Source organism: Monodelphis domestica, chromosome 1 (assembly GCF_027887165.1).
Source record: "Monodelphis domestica isolate mMonDom1 chromosome 1, mMonDom1.pri, whole genome shotgun sequence".
Taxonomy (NCBI): domain Eukaryota; kingdom Metazoa; phylum Chordata; class Mammalia; order Didelphimorphia; family Didelphidae; genus Monodelphis; species Monodelphis domestica.
The window spans coordinates 315443868-315461095 of record NC_077227.1 but is presented as its reverse complement, the minus strand read 5'-3'; the positions used below and the strand labels follow the sequence as shown (position 1 = coordinate 315461095).

At 43.0% G+C, this 17228-nt stretch overlaps 1 protein-coding gene across 2 annotated transcripts in view; it reads right to left on the bottom strand.

Annotated features, from left to right (window-relative positions):
- Positions 1–17228, bottom strand: part of AKT1 (AKT serine/threonine kinase 1) — a 168476-nt gene that overhangs the window by 103324 nt on the left and 47924 nt on the right. For both annotated transcript variants that reach the window (XM_056811177.1, XM_007473466.2), the window contains exon 2: positions 17016–17173. In XM_056811177.1, the coding sequence (XP_056667155.1) occupies positions 17016–17061 (46 nt within the window). In that variant the 5' untranslated portion in view covers positions 17062–17173. The remainder of the gene's footprint in view (positions 1–17015; positions 17174–17228) is intronic.

The window sequence follows — 17228 nt, the reverse complement described above, 5'->3', positions numbered from 1 at the left end:
CCAAGAAGGCGGCTTAGAAAGACCATCCCAGAGGGGACCAAGGGAAGGTTCCTTTCCTTCTCTCAATCCCCTCTTTGGAAGGGCTGAAGTTCACTGATGCAAACTCATTTGCAAGTGCCAGGACCTAGCTTGGAGCATGAGCATGGTTTCTGCCACTAATCCTTTATGACATCTTGGGAAAGTCCCCTCTCCTCTCCAGGTCTTGGTTTCCTCATCTTAAGATGAGTAGGTGGCATAAAGTCATAAAAAATCAGATAAAACATCCTTGAAAAGGGACTTTCAAAACGGGTCAGAGAGGACTGAGGATTACATATAGTGCCTATTATATGCCAGCTCTATACCAGGTACTTTACAATTAATATCTCATTTGATCTTCACAACAATCTAGGGAAGTAGGTGCTATTACTACCCTCATTTTACAGATGAGGAAACTCCGGTCAAAAGAGATGAAGTGACTTGTTCTGGATCACAGTTACTAAATATCTGAGGAAGGATTTGAACTTAGGTCTTCCTGCCTCCAGGTCCAGTACTCCACCCACTTGGCTTCTTTATCTAGCTTTCCCCATTTGGGGAAAACAAAACCCAGAGATAGACAAGAGTATCTCCAAGGTCACACTGCCTCATCATCCAAATGGGGTTTCATGAGCCCTCAACCCCTTATATGAACAAGGAGGTGTCCCAAGACATAAAATGTCTGTCCACTAACAAGATGACTTTTCCAAAGCACCAAATTTCCAAATTCCCAGGACCACCTGCTACAAGGCCAGGGGCATCTATCATGTCTTCTTCAAAGTATCTTCTTTTTTTTTTAATGCTTATTTTCTGACTTAGGATCAGTACCAAGTGTCAGTTCCAAAGCAGAAGTCCCATAAGGGCTGGGCAATGAGGATTAAGTGTCTTGCCCAGAGTCACATGGCTAGGAAGTGTGTGAGGCCACATTTGAACCCAGGACTTTCCATTACTAGACCTTCACTAAATTTAATCTTATTATATTGGGCTTATAGTATCTGAGGCTGGATTTGAACTTGGATCTTCGACTCTAGACCTAGCACTATACCCACTACACCACCTAGCTATGACTGATCTAAGGAGCTCTGAGTCCACATAACCTTGTAATATCTAACCACCAGCTCTTCATCATGCCCATAAGGGTGGCAAACTTGCTTCTTTTTTTTCCCCTTAAAGACTGGATGAGGGAGGGAGGGAGGGAGGGAGGGAGGGAGGGAGGGAGGGAGGAAGGAAGGAAGGAAGGAAGGGAGGGAGGGAGGGAGGGAGGGAGGGAGGGAGGGAGGGAGGGAGGGAGGGAGGGAGGGAGGGAGGGAGGGAGGGAGGAAGGAAGGAAGGAAGGAAGGAAGGAAGGAAGGAAGGAAGGAAGGAAGGAAGGAAGGAAGGAAGGAAGGAAGGAAGGAAGGAAGGAAGGAAGGAAGGAAGGAAGGAAGGAAGGAAGGAAGGAAGGAAGGAAGGAAGGAAGGAAGGAAGGAAGGAAGGAAGGAAGGAAGGAAGGAAGGAAGGGAGAAAGAAAAAGAATGTGACAAATATAATGTGAGTTGGAATTCAAAGTCAAGATCTCTGATTCCAAATAGACAACTTTTCCCACTCTACTGTGTCTACTGAGGAAACTGAACCTCACTAGGGGAAGTGTCTTTCCCAAAGTCATGGATAATAAAATTAGAGAAGCCAAGAGTCCAACCCAAATCTAACTTGATGGTAAATCCATCTTCTTAATCCAAATCCAACTCCCACTACAAAACACAATTTCTCAAGGAGGTTCCGTGTGTCACATAGAGTAAAACAAGTGCTTTGTAAATTGCACAGCACCAAGTGAATGTGAGGTACTATTCCTGCACTGATGACTTCCTCCAGTGACTAACTGTGAAAGGGAGAGAACTCTAGGTTCTTGAAAGTTAGGCCAGAACTTGGTTATCTATTAGGACCTACCCAAGCTGGAAATGTTCCAAGGAACATAAAAAATTCAGAGAAATGTGGGAAGACTTTTTGAACTTATGCAGAGTAAATGAACAAGAACAAATTTATAAAATGGCATAAAGAAGAACATTGAAAGACTTGAGAAATCTCATCACACCAATAAGATAGTTTCTTCAGAAATCTGATGACAAAGCATACTTGTCTCTCTGCAGAGGTGGTAGACAGAATAAGGCAAAGACTGTCAGACATGGCCAGGAGTCAGTTTGTTTTCTTGGTTACTGGGCAGTTCAGTGGCACAATGGATAGAACACTAGGCCTGAGAGTCAAGAAGATTCATCTTTATGAGTTTGAATCTAGTCTCAGAAACTTCCTAGCTGTGTGAGCCTGAGCAAGTCACTTACCCCCATTTGCCTCAGTTTCCTCATCTGCAAAAGAAAAAGGCAAACCACTCCAGTGTCTCTGCCAAGGAAAACACCAAAGGGGCAGGGGTTTTCACAAAGAGTCAAACACAACTAAAAAATGACTGAAAGACAACATTCTTGGTAATTAAAAATGGTTCTTGGGCAGGGCAGCTGGGTGGCTCAGTAGATTGAGAGCCAGGCCTAGAGGAGGTCCTAGGTTCAAATCTGGCCTCAGACACTTCCTAGCTGTGTGACCCTGGACAAGTCATTTAACCTCCATTGCCTAGCCCTTACCACTCTTCTGCCTTGGAGCCAATATACAGTATTGACTCCAAGATGGAAGGTAAGGGTTTTTATTTTTTCTAAAATGGTCCTTGGGGGTTTGGGTTTTAAAAGATTATTACAAAAATTAACAATATAGAAATAGGATTTGAGTACATCCATGTAAAATCCAGTAGAACTGCTTGTCAACTCCAGGAGCAGGGAGGAAAGAACATGAATCCTTTAACCTTGGAAAACTTAAAAATGGTTCTTTAAGAGGGGACTGATGGTGATGGGGCTAGATTGGTCAATCAGCATTAACTAAGTGCCTACTATGTCCCACGCACTGTGCTAAGCACTGAAGATTCAGAGGGAGGCAAAAAAAAAAAGTGATTTGAAAGAGAGCCAGCAGGCAAACAACTATGTACAAACAAGATATAGACAGGATAAAGTGGGGAGACTCAGAGAGGAAAGATAGAAAGATTAAGGGGGTCTGGGAGAGGTTTCTTGCAGAAAATAGAATTTTGGCCAAGACTTGAAGGAAGCCAATGACACCAGAAGGCAGAGATGGGGAGGGCAGGAGTTCGAGACATAAGGGACAGTCAGAGAAAATGCCTGGAGTTGAAAGATGGAGTGTCTTGTTGGAGGAACAATAAACTGGCCAATGTCATGGGATGGAAGAGAATGAGGGAGAGATAAGATCTAACAAGACTGAAAAGGTATAGAAAGGCTGGACAATGAAGAACTTCCAAAATCAGACAGGAGGTTTGGGGTTCAAATATGACACCAGACATTTCCTGGGCAACTCACTTAATCCCAATTGCCTAACCCTTACCATTCTTCTGCCTTGGAACTATAGTATTGAAGGTAAGGTATGGGTTTACATATATATATTTTTAATTTTTTTAAAGATTTCAAGGATTGGCATGAATGTGTGGGTGGGTGTCCATTGTCAGAAGACCCACCTAGTTTAAAGGCATCACCAGGAACTACCAGAGAAATCCCCCCCCCCGAAAATTCACAAAGAATCATTTACTAAGGAATGGAAAAGTTGGGTTAACACCCACATCAAGGAAATACAGCTCCATTTAAGTATTATCATTATCATTGTTATTATCCACACTATATGCTTGCTTAGCAACCATCTCTTCTCATTGAAGCAGGGCAACAGAGTGAGGGGGCAGGAAAAAAAAAACCATTACCCTAAGAGTGAGGAATTAGCCCTTGTCCTAGTCCCAAACTGGGCCACAGAATTACTATGTGACAGCAGACAAATCCCCTGAACCTTCCTTAGTCTCAGTTTCCTACCCTGTAAAGTAATTATCTCTATCTGGCCTGTTTCTTAATGGGACTATCAAAAGGATCCAAGGGCAGAAGCAGAGTAAAACTCTGAGGTCTTACCTCACTCCATCCAAATTGGCAGAGATTATTTTTTTAAATGAAAACAATGTTGGTGGGGCTGTGGAAAGACAGGCATGCTAAAAATATTGTTGGTAGAGTTGTGAAGTGGTTCAAGCATTCTGGACAACTGGAATTACATGGGCCATGAATGATTCTCTTCTTCCTTTTTTGTCCAGAGATCTCATGAAAAATACACCCTAAGAAGGCTGACTTCACATTCAGAGCAGCAGAATTCTTTATGGTAGCAAGAAACTTGGTAGGGGAGGAGACATGAATGTAATGGAGTACTATGCCATAAGAAGTATCAAATATGAGGGATCATCTACCTCCAAAAAAAGAACTGTGGGAGTAGAAATGCAGATGAAAACATATGATTTATCTCTTATTTATATGGGTAAAGGATTTGGGGTTTGGGTTTTAAAAGATTATTGCAAAAATGAGTAATATGGAAATAGATCATTAAAAATTTTTTAATGTAACCAAAAAAGAATATGATGGATTTAGAAAAACATGGGGAAATTCACATGAAAAGATGGAACCAAGAGACCAATACCCACAACCAGGATAATGATACAAAGACAACACTATTAAGTCAGTCAAAATGGATGAAGCTGTGATGAACAAACTTGATCCTAAAGCACACCATTCTTGTCTCAGCTGGACATGGCAGGGAGGGCCCATCTTTTTCTTTGTTACAAGAAATACAAGGATGATTTTAACGGAAATGATTATGGTATAAAAACAAGTAAGACATTTAAAGGAATGAATAATGAAAAAAAATTTCTAAACAGCAAATGAAAAAAAGCTTATTACTAATGGCTATATTAGAAGTCGGAGAATTTTTTTTAAACCCTTAGCTTGTCTTAGTATCAATTCTAAGACAGAAGAGCAACAAGGGCCAGGTAATCAGGGTTAAACTGACTTGCTCGGGTTTACACTGCTAGGAAGCCTCTGAGGTCAGATTTGAACTGAGGATCTCCTGAATCCAGGCCTGGCACTCTATCCACTGTGCTCTCTAGCTGCCTCATAAGAAAGAACCTTTCCAGGGATTATAACAACAGCAAGTATAAAAGGCTTCAGGCCAGACTCTACCCCAAGGCTCACAAATCAGAGTAAGTGGCAGGCGAAGGCAGGAGGTTTTACTCTGCACAAATGTCAAAGGTCCAGGGAGGAGGATCTGTCGGACCGTGCATGGTCTCTCAGCCCAAGCAAAGAAAACCACAGCATCTCAGGGCAATAAGGGACCCATCTACTACAATGGTCATCTAATCTCTATTAGAAGATCACCAATAACAAAGAACTTACTACCTCCAAGCAGCCCACTCTACTTTTAGACAGGAAAATATCTATGAATTAATTAATCTGTTTACTTTTTTCTTTTTAAAAGTCTCAAAGAGGAAATTGGGGGGAGGGGGGGCTGCTACTATGGACCTCACAGCTCTGAGACCATACACTAGCATATCAGAACATCAAAGGGCATTGGAGACTATCCAGTCCAAACCCTTCATTTTACAAATAGGGAAACTGAGGCCCAAATAGTGGGCAAATGACTCAGTCATGGTCAAAGAACCAATGAGAGAGCCAGGACTAGAACCCATGTGATGCTCAAAAGGTCCTCTCTGGGATAATGAAGGGGTCCCTGTCAGAAATGGCCACAATCAGCTACCTTCTCTGTTTTCCAGGGGTTAAACTCAAATAAAACCAAAGCTCTCTGTTCCCTGTACCCAAGATACAGAAGTCAGAGCAAGACACCAGCCCCTTCCCAAAGTGGTTAAAAGCCAGATTATCATTTCCCTAGAACAAGACCCACTGCCTATAATCTCTTCTCCAGCAAGCTATGTAATTTCTAGTCTGGTCTACTCTTCTTATTCACTTCAACTGCCCCAAATTTCTCTTGTCCTCCTGAAACAGTAGAAAGAATGTTCAACCTGGAGTCTGAAGGCTGGGTTTGAATCTCAACCCTGCCACCTACTGTATGATGTGCTAAGCCTCAGTTTCCTTATATGTAAAAAGGAGAAGCTTAGACTAGATGACCCTCTAAGTTTTCTTATCAGTAAAAAGGAGAAGTTTAAGACTAGATGACTCCTTCCAGCTCCAAATCTCTGAGGATGATGGCATAGCTCAAACCTCACCTCCTTCAGGAAGCCTTCCTTCATCACTTAGCCCACCTGGATCTCTCTGCTTCCCAGTTATGCATTAACTGAACAAGGACTGAACTAAAAATGTTCATATCATCCCAGAGTCTAAGTGCCACAGTCTCACCCCTGAACCACATAGCAGTCACTGACTGCTCCTCAAACTCTGCATTCTCATGAAGTCAGGAAGATTCTGGGGCAGCTGAAGGAGAGGAAGGAGGGTATTCTCAATAGGCAGAGCAGCAAGGGCAAAGGCTGAGCATGGGGGGGGGGGGGGGAGTGAGAGGGGGGCAGGACTGGACGAGAGAGATCAGAGTAGAGGGTGCCTGCTAGAAAGTGGAGAGCAGACCACAGGCATGCCATATCTGATACTCTTCTTGGGAAATGATGGTCTGGCCCCACAACCTGCTGTGGGTGAGCCTAGGGGCTTGCTCTCATTTCTACCACCTTGGTGAAAGAGGAGGAGAGTTTTACTTTAGTTTAATCCCTGGAAATCACACAGGTAGCCACCATGTGCAAGTCCTGCCTGTCCTCCACTGGCCCAGACTGTGAACTCCCTGAGGTCAGGGCTTCCAGTCTGCTCCTCCCTGTCTCCCCTGGGGCCCAGCTGAGCTTCAGACAGCTGGCACTAATTAAATTGTAAACTGACAGACTGGCAGAACCTTCTCAAATAATGATAAATTCGCCCACCACAGCACAAGTTGGCAAACTCAAGCCAAACTAGACTAGAGCTCTCCATGTCACCAGTTCAGAAAAACAAGGCAGGCAGCCTATCTGACACTGAAAGAGGCCAAATCACAGGTGGCCTGGAAGGAAATCACATCATAGACTTTAAAGGGTCATGTAGTATAGCAGGGAAAGCACTGGCTTAAGGGTCTGAGGACCTGAGCTGACATTCCAGCTGGGCTTTGTATCCTCTGTGTGACTTTAGGCAAATCAACCTCTGTGCCTCAGTTTCCTCATCTGTAAAATAAAGGTGGCCCCTGAGAGACCCCAGAGATTCTAAATCTGCAATCCTATAATAATAGTAGAATGAATGATGGGACTCAGAAGCTGAAAAAGCCCGGATATCTCGAACCCTCAGCTTTGGAGAGAAGTCCATACCAGTTAGAGCCAACTCTCTCACGACAGACAGGCTTTGCCCACATCTAAGTGTTGGACACTGAAGACTCACTCCCTCATGTGTGTGGTTCATCTTTGTGACTGGCAAAGGACATCCACACAAGTTATTTCATTTGCACCTCACCGCAGCAGCCCTGTGGGTCAGTGATTATTCTCCTCATTAAATAATTGGGGCAATTGGGCTCAGGGAAGACCTGAGGTCACACAGAAAATGAGGGACCAAACTTGGACTAGAAAACCAGTCTGCTGGCTCTCCCACCAAGGTTTCCTTCTACCATAATACCTGGGGTTGCTAGTCTGCACAATGGATAGTGTTTCAAGACCTGGGTTCAAAACTGGCCTCACACACCTCCTAGCTGTGTGAGCCTGGGCAAGTCACTTAACCCCATTTGCCAGGCCCTTGTCCTTCTGTCTTAGAATTGTTACTAAGACAGAAAGTAAGAGTTAAAAAAAATAAAAATAATAATCTGTTAGTCATTTGACAGACAAGGAACCAGAGGCCCCCAAGTAAAACAAACAAAAAACAATAAACCCAGAGCAGAGCTGCATACATCTATAAAGAAGAGAATGTTGAAATTAGGAGTCAGGTATTCTAGATTCAAATGCCAATCTGACACTCACGAGCCATGAGACCCTGGACACAGCGTCCTCCCTCACTGGGTATAAAATGGGGATTTGGATCAAATGCCCTAGGTTCCTTCAGTAAAACAGCAACAATACATTGATATAGTTCTTTAAGGTTTGCAAAGTGCTTCACAAATAATGGGGCAGGTAAGTGGCACCTTGAATGAAGTCCCAGTTCTGGAGTCAGGGAGACCCGACTTCCAATCCATACTCAGCCACTTCCTAGTTATGGAATCGTGGGCAAGTCACTTAATCCCTGCTCCTCATCTGGAAAATGGGGACACAATGGAGAAGGAAATGGCAAACCACTCCAGTATCTTTGCCAAGAAAATCCCATGAACAAAGTCCATGGATAAAATAGGTCATGATCAAATGACTCACCACCAACAACAAAGCATGTTATCTCATTTGAGCCTTACAACAATTGTAGAAGATAGATATCCTTATATTTTACTGATGAGAAACTGAGGCACAAAAGTGACTTATTCAAGTTTCCCCAGCTAGTAAGCATCTGAGGCAGGATTTAAACTCAGATCTTCCTAACTCCAGATTCTGTGCCACCTCTCTGTCTCATCTAGTTCTAAAATCCTTGGATTGTAGGACTCTAAAGTCACAGAATATCAGAACTGAAAGGGACCTTGGTGTGCACCCCAAACCAACCTTCTTCCTTCCCTAGAGCAGGAATCTTCTTTCTAAATACCACTGACACCCAATGCCAGGGCACTTTTTGAGGCTGCCCAGTCAGTGCACAGTAGCACTGCTGTAATTGTTAGAAAGGTCTTCCTCATGTCCAGTTCCCAAGATGTGCTAACTGTGCTACTGCCAAAAGATAGGGTGACTCCACAAACCTCTTGGAGGCCTAAATTTCTGACATTCCCCGGAACCACCCCTCTGGCCCCACAAACTTCTCCAATCAGTCCTGCCCAGCCAGGAGAGATTTCCTCTTCCCTCGACTCAGCTCATTCTCCCAGATGTTGGTGATCTCATCCCATTCTAAGGGCTGCAGGATCCCCTCCCCTCAGCAGGGCAGACAGGCGGCTGCTCAGTCATTTCCTCCCCCTACCCCCAGGGATTATGGTAGAATTATTTTTTTTTTTGAAGGGGGAAAGGGGGAAGTATAGCCAGCGATCCTGTGAGATACACAGCAAGCTTGAGCTCTGGAGTAAAAGTACCTTGGGGCCTGGGGCTAGGGAGTCAGTCATTCCTTCAAACAGGAAAGATATCGCCAGTTCCAAGATGCAATGAGAAGTGTTTTGGCCTAGGAGTTAGGATGATTCCATGTTCCAGGCTTATTCTGCCAGGATGACTCATTCTGGAACCTTGGCCAAGTTTCTTGCCCTCTCTCGGCCTCAGTTTCCTCTTTTGTACAATGAGAGCATTGGAAGTGAGCAGAACCAAAACAACGTACACAATAACAACATCATAAAGAAAAAACCCAGAGAGATTTGAGTAGCAACATGATTCCAGATGATGAACCATGATTGATACCCACTTCCTGAAAGATCAGTGATATGTTAGAGATACATTTTCAGACAGAGCCAAAGGGAAAATTGAACTGTTCTGTTCAACTACACATATTTGTTAAGGGGATTCCACCCCCACTGCCAATGAGAAGATGAGAAGAAGGGGGAAGGGAAAACTAGCAATAAGGTTGAAAAAGAAAAAGAGAGGTCACTGAAGCATTTTTTAAAATGCACAGAAAAGAACAGAAGGAAGAATGGATAAGGATAGCTTTGAAAGTTACATGTTTAATTATCTATCATAAACTTGAAAAGCAGCTGAGGGTAATAGTGTCAGTCTTGTGTACTATTCTACTCTGTTTATGAAAATGCCCATTTTATTTGGTATTTGTTGAATTCGACAATTTTAAATTTTAAAAATGATCACTGTCCTAGGCTATCTCTAAGGTCTTTTCTAGCTCTTATTAATTCATGTTCTAACAGACTTTGACCAAATTCCTTCCTCTCTCTGGGAATGTCTTTTCATCTATAAAACGAGGGGACTGAAGTAAGTGGTCTCTGAGGGTCATTCCATGTCTGACATCTTCTATTCTAATATTCATGTCTTACAGGCTATGATTCCTCATCTATCAAATGCCTTACTGTCTTAGTAACAATTCTAAGGGGGGGGGGGGGGGGAATAGGTCTAGGCAAATGGGGATATGGGACTTGCCCACCAGGCTCATAGTGCTAGAAAGTGTCTGAGGTCAGATTTGACCTCATGAAGATGAGTCTCTTTCTGATTCCAAATACCCCAGAAACTAACTCCTACTTACCCTTCCAGACTTACTTATTTTGACTTTCTATCATACACTTTATCTTGATATACCAGCTCTAGCCATGTCCTTGAACAACCAGTCCCCCGTGCCAGAATGCACTCCCTTCTCACATCTGCCTCTCGAGACCCAATCTCTAGCTTCCATCAAGGCTTGGCTCAAATGTTACCTCCCTCTTACCAGAAGTCTTTCCTGATGCCTCTAATTGTCATCAAACTCTCTCTACTTAAATTATATTGTATTTACTTGTATCTCTTTATTTTTTCCCCCCTCCTCCCCTACCATCACTGTCCCAGTTGAATCATAAGTTCCTCGAGGACAGGAATTGTTTTTGTTCATATGTCCAGCAAGAGGTACTGGACATTTAATAAATTTTTTAAATAAGCAGGAATTTAATAAATGTTTATTGTTGAATAAAACAAAATTGCTTTAAGCTTGGGAAATCCAGAAGGACTGAGAGGGCTTCCTGAAGAAGTAAGCATTGGAACTGGGCCTTGAAGGATAAAGATAATGCCAATAGGAGAAGGGCATTTGAGGCAGCAGAACTCCCTGAGCAAAGAATTCATGTCAGTAAGCAAGAAGAGATGAAATCAGAAAAAAGTCTGGAAACAGAACAGAGAAGATCTTGAATACTTGACATACTCATGCAGAATTTCCCAGTATTATTGAAATCTTATGCTCCTAACACCTTGGGAATCATCTAATGCAAACCTCCCTCATTTTACATATGAAGGCACTGAGTCACAGAGAGGTCCAAGGTCACACAGGCCCTGAATGCAAAGCTGGTAATGCTGAACCCTAAGCTGTCCAACTCCAAACCCAGAACTCATCTCCATTTTCCACTCCCTCTTACCACCCTCCCTTCCTCAAATCAGCCTTTGAAAAATCCACCTTCCTCTAACTAAGCAACTTCCTTAAATCCCACTTAGCCTGAAATAGGAAATTCCCACTTCTTCCCCACTCCTACCTCTTGCAGACACCTGTTACTCTTCCCCACCTGTGGCACACCAGCAAAATATTTCCTCTCCCACCCAAGGTCAAACTGCATTCATCTTTTGGCTTGGTCTCCACTGAAGGTCCAAGTTACTGCTATTCCCACTTAGAGCATTTTAATGCTTTCACAGGGTTTTTCTCATCACTTCCATAGGAGGTATGGAATACTGGTATATCTTCATTTCAGAGAAAGGGTTTACTAAATGAGTCAGAGGCAAAATTAGAATTTGAACCCAGGCCCCCAGATTCCAAATCTAAACCTCTTCCCTCATGCCTTGCTAGCTCCTTCTCTCGAACCTAAAATCTAGGAGGGTCAGCCCCAGGGTTTACACAGAGCAAGTTCTTTGTACACATTTACTAAACTGAATTGAATTCATTTGTCCCACAAACCACTCTCCAGGGAGACAAAATAGTTAAGAACCAAAATGGCACCCAACAATTAATTTAACTGACTTCAGAAGATCGCAGATCTGCAATTGGAAGAGATGTAAAGGTCCATCTAGTCTAATTCCCACATTTTACAGGGAACGGAGGCCTCCCAAAAAGTCAAATGACCTGCCCAAGGTCCCGTAAACAGTATCAAAGACTTGAATTCAGGTTGTCTGATGTCAAAGCTGGGGCTCTTTCATGATCTTTCTGCTGTCGTATACACCATTCCTCCCAGAAGGGCTCTTCCAGTATTGAAGGAAATTGGACATTCTGCTTGGCCCCATGAACAGAAGTAGGCCCAATGGGAAGAAATAAAAGAAAGAATACATTTATGCTTGATGTAAAGTCATTAGAACATCTGATGGGGGGCAGCTAAGTGGCTCAGTAGATAGTCCTACAGAGTAGGGAGGACCTGGGTTTAGACCTAGCCTCAGTCACTTCTTAGTTGTGTGACTCTAGGCAAGTCACTTTATTCCATTTGCCCGTCTTAGAATTGATAGTAAAACAGAAGGTAAGAATTTGTTTGTTTGTTTGTTTTAAAAAGAACATTTTGTCAGGTATAATAAAGAGAAAGGATTCTTGCCCCCATAAGGATCTGGGGTAAAGGACTGGGAGGTAGCTTCCAACTCAAATTCTTTGACAATAACCAGGAATCTCCGGACTTAGCAACCCTCAGAGGTAGTGAATAGAGATAAGCAGAAGGCTTAGTGGACACAGAGCCAGACAGTGCAGACAGGAGGTACTGGTTTCAAGTTTGACCTCAGCCACTTCCTAACTGTGTGACTGGGCAAATCACTTAACCCCAGGTGTCTAGCCCTTGCTGCTCCTCTGCCTTGGAACCCATCAATTCTAAGACAAAAGGTATGGGTTTAAAAAAGAAAAAGAAGAGGCACCTCTACTGACAGATAAGAGAGCTCAAGTCACAGCTACTTCTATGGGTTGTTACTACTCAACCAGAAGCCTGTCTCCAGCTAGAAGCTCAGCCCATTTTGCCAAGGGGAGGACCTTCTAAGGTGACCAAGAAGTCTCAGACTAAAGCAAAGGATTAAGATAAGATAGGAAGAAGTATGTAGCCCTTAAATGCCTCTCCAAAGCCCTCTTTTTACAGACAGGAAAACTACAGGCCAGAGAAGGAAGGAGAATTGCCCAACATCACACACAGCATTTGTAATAACCCCCATGGATTATGAAGGTTTTTTAAGTAAGGGTCTTAAGGATTACAAGGCATTATCCTTTCAACAAACCTATAAGGCAGGCATTTTAGCCCCATTTTAGAAAGCCAATTCAGGGAGGTAAAGACCCTAGGCCACCCATCTGGGAAATATTGGAGCCAGAAAGCTGAGCCAAACTCAACCCCCCCCCTTTCCAGGGCCAATACTCTTTACTATCCAAAGCTGCCTCTGAAAACTGCAATTTATAAACATTTATTAAACACCTATTGTGAGCTGGGAGCAAAGGAAGATGGAAAATGAAAACATGACTTGATCCCTTCCCTCACCAAAGTGACAATGAGAGACAGGGTGGAGCCCTGGGCTAGGGGCCAAGAGAACTGGGTTCTGGTTCCAGTTCCTTCCACTTACTTGCTAAGTTCCTTCTCCCTCTCTAGGGCTTGGTTTCTACCTCCACAAAAAAGGAGGGTTTGGAAAAGATGGTACCTTCTTCCAGTTCTAACCTTCTACGAGACATGATTCTAAGGCTCTTTCCAGCTCTCAAGGTACAAGAACCTATTGAAGGCCTCAGTCCAGACAATTTGTAGAAAATGGAAAGCACCTAATGTTTTCCTCTCCCTTCCAAGAAAGCCTCAGACAGTCCTGGAAGCCAGGTGAAGTCACTGATAAACAGCCTGGGGGCCCACAGCTTTGGAAAACCCACAACTGTCCTGGACCCTGCCCAGTTCAAAGCAGAGGGATTAACTCTCCCAGAGACTGACCTAAGGGAGAAAGTGGTCAAGCCATGGCTTCCCCTCTCCCCCAATAAGCAGCAACTCCATTCATTCACAACTGAAGTGTAAAGAAAAAGGCAACTCTAAGAGAAAAAAGGGCTCCCCCATCACTAACTGCCTTTTGGGCAGGCTGTATTAAATATCCTAGACACCTCTAACTTACCATTTCCAAAATAAAACTCATTATCTTTTCCCCAAAGCCTGTTCCTCATCTGAACCTCCCTAATGCTATACACATTATTCAAATGCTATATACATTATTGGGGTTTACCTTAACTCCTTATTCAATCATCTATCAAATGTCTTTTCTTTCTCCACACCTCAAGAATACATACCCTCCAATGGCTCAACAAGCTACAGTAATGGTTGTAATGGAAAACCATTGTGCCAGAAAAAAGGAGAAACAGGATGAGTTCAGAAAAACCTAGAAAGACTTATATGAACTGATGCAAAGCAAAGTGAGCAGAACCAGGAGAACACTGCATACAGTAAAAGAAATACTGTATGATGATTAGCTGTGAAGGGCTAAATTATCAGCAAAACAAGGTCCCAAGATAACCCCAAGGACCTCATGATAAAGAGAAACCACTATCCACAGCCAAAGAAGGAACTGTTGGAATCTGATTGCAAATCAAAGCATGATTCGCTTTATTTCCTTCGTGAGTTTTTTTATTGTTTGTGTGATATGTCTTCTGTCACAACTTGGGGAATATTAAAATACATATTGTATGACAACACTGGTATAACTTAGATTATTTACCACCTTGGAGAAGGGGAGCAGGGAGGGAAGGAGGTAATATGAACCCCAAAGTATTAGAAAACAATTAGCAAAAATTGTTTCTGCGTGTAATTGGGAAAAAAACCTACATCCCTTTATCACCACTCACACAACCACCTCCCTGTTGTAGTCCAGTTGTTTTCAGTCATCTCTGATTCTCTGGGACCCTATTCAGGGTTTTCTTGGTAAAGACACTGGTGTGATTTGCCATTTCCTTCTCAAGGTCATTTTACAGATGAAGAAACTAAGGTAAACAGGGTTAAGTGACTTGCCTAGGGTCACACAGCTAGGAATCTTTCTGATTCTAGGCCTAGTGCTTTATCCTAGCTGCCCCTCTCCATTCACACAACCACTTCTGGCCTTCATCCCTTCTCTTAAACAACTGTAATAACCCACTAATTGTTCTAATTCATTCTCCACACAGCTGCCAGTGATTTTCCTAAAGGTCAAACTACTTAATAATAAATAAATAATAATGGCTAACAGTTGTATAGCACTTACTATATGTGTGAGGTACTGTGTGCCAAGTGCTTTACAGTTAGGATCTTGAACTCCTGTGGCTGCCTCATCTCCAGACAAATAAAAATAAAAACTCCTCCGGCATTTACGGTCCTTCATGACCCGGCCCCTTTCTCTTTTTCCAGCCTTCCAATACGTCACTCCCCTCCTGCACTCTACAGAACAACCCTACTGTCCCATTTGGGCAAATTGCTTCATCCATTTCCCACCTCCAGGCCTTCAAGTTGGCTGTTCCTCATGCCTAGAATGCTTTCTCTCCTCACCTCTGCCTCTAAGAATCCCTGCTTCCTTCAATACTCAACTCAAACTCTATTTGTACTTGAAGGCTCCAGAAAACATTTTTCCTGGTTGCTCCGGCTCCTACTGTATTCCTCTAGGAGGTATCCAGGGCCTACTCAGTATCTGAATGAACCTATTTATAATGTGTTAACTTCCCCACACTCCCTGAGGGTGGTACTGGCAAGCTTTTTCTTTGTACCACCTATTTTGGGGAGGGTATATAAATGTTTATGATTGATTACTTGCTAGAGTTAAATGAATTTTTTTAAATCAATAGAGTGGTGTCCAAGTCCCAAATGGTAGAAAATTCCTTTCTCCTAGCTTTTCCTGACCCCTATTCTTACCATAGAAAACCCCATACACTTTTTTTTTTTAACCCTTACCTTCCATCTTAGAATACTACATATTGGTTCTCTTATCTCCAGAGACAAATAAAAAGCTCCTCTGGAATTTACATCTATTTATATATTTTACATATACATATATTTACATTTACTACATATTGGTTCTAAGGCAGAAGAGCAGTAAGAGCTAGGCAATGGGGATTAAGTGACCCTAACTGTCCTCTTATGGACAGACATCATGGCTTCATACATACATCACCAGAGGATTCTAGAAGACCTGATGGAACCCCACCTCGGTCCCTAATGTGACTCTAAGAAAGACTCACAGCCTTGGACTCTTCATCCTTGAGATGGGGATCCCCATGGCTGCAGGAGCATTTCTCCTTGCAAGGTTGTTGTGGGGATCAAATGAGATAACCTTTGGCTCTGTGTCCATATCAGCAACAATTGTTGTTGTTGTTGTTGCTGCTATTATCATTATTTGTTGTTATTATTACTATTCCATGAGTCTGTCTCCCCTTCACATCAAGCATGTATATGGATCAGCAACAGTTATTATTATTGATTATCATCATCATCTATTCCATGAGTCCTGTCTCCCTTAAGACCAGGCTCCCAGACATGTCTTCCTTGCCCACTTAGCCTCCCAGGTCAGAAATCCTCTCTGAATGCTACTCTCTCAACTTCTCCTCCCCAAGTCTAGCATAGACCAGTTCCAAAACTTAATACAATTGTGCTCAAAAAGCTGCTCTGAGAAGCAGAGAAAAGAAAAGATGAACTGATACAGAATGAAGTAATCAGAGCTTTGAAAACAAGATACACAGTGACGACTACAACGTAAGGGAAAGGACCAACCACAGCAACAAAACAACCCAAAATGAATGTTGCAAAATTATAAAGTGGCTAGGCCCAAAGATACCTCCCTCAACTCCTTTGCAGAGAAGTGGGGGGGGGGGGGGGGGGATCATGAGTGTGGAACATGGCACAGTCAAATTTATTGTTTTATGTATTGAATGACTGATTTAGCTGACTTCTCCCCTCTTCCTCTTTTCCTTTTGAAAAATAATCGTCATAAGTTATAGTTTTCTGAGAAAGGGCAAAGAAGGAATACGTATACAGGAGGAAGGGGGAAATTTCATGATGTAACAACAGAAATTAGAAATAGCAATTTTTTAAAAGACAAATAAGACACACGAGAAGAGGGGGAAGCCAGGGGGAAAGAGTTCTCTAATTTACTAACAAATCTAAGAACTCACCCCACCCCACCAGTACTCCTGGTGCCTTCCTCAAATCTCCACAACACTGGCAGGATCATAAGGTCACAGACACAGAAATAGAAATCTATAGATATAGAAATACTCTTGGGGATCATACAGTTCAACCTCTTCATTTTACAGATGAGAAAAAAACAAAAAAAGCCCAGAGAATTCAGCTTACTCATACAGGGTATTAAGTAGCAAAACCAGGGTTTGAACCCAAGAATTCCAACTCAAAGTCATTGTATTACAATGTTGACCTTAAATCAAGCATTCCGAACTGCAGAGGCCCCTGGGACCCCTGGGCTAGGGAACATAGGGGACACTGACCTCGCTTATGCAGCCAGCCCTCCTTGACAATCGCGACGTCGTTCATGGCCACCAGCAGAGGAGGAGAGGCTGGATGGACCCCGAGTGGTTACCTCAATCCTCCTGGAAAGACTGGAGAGACTCTGGACTCCCAAGCCTGGGCACAGATCCCAATAATTCTGTAAAAAGTAGAGAAAGAAAAGAGTGAGTTGGGAGGTTTCTGGACCAGAGAGG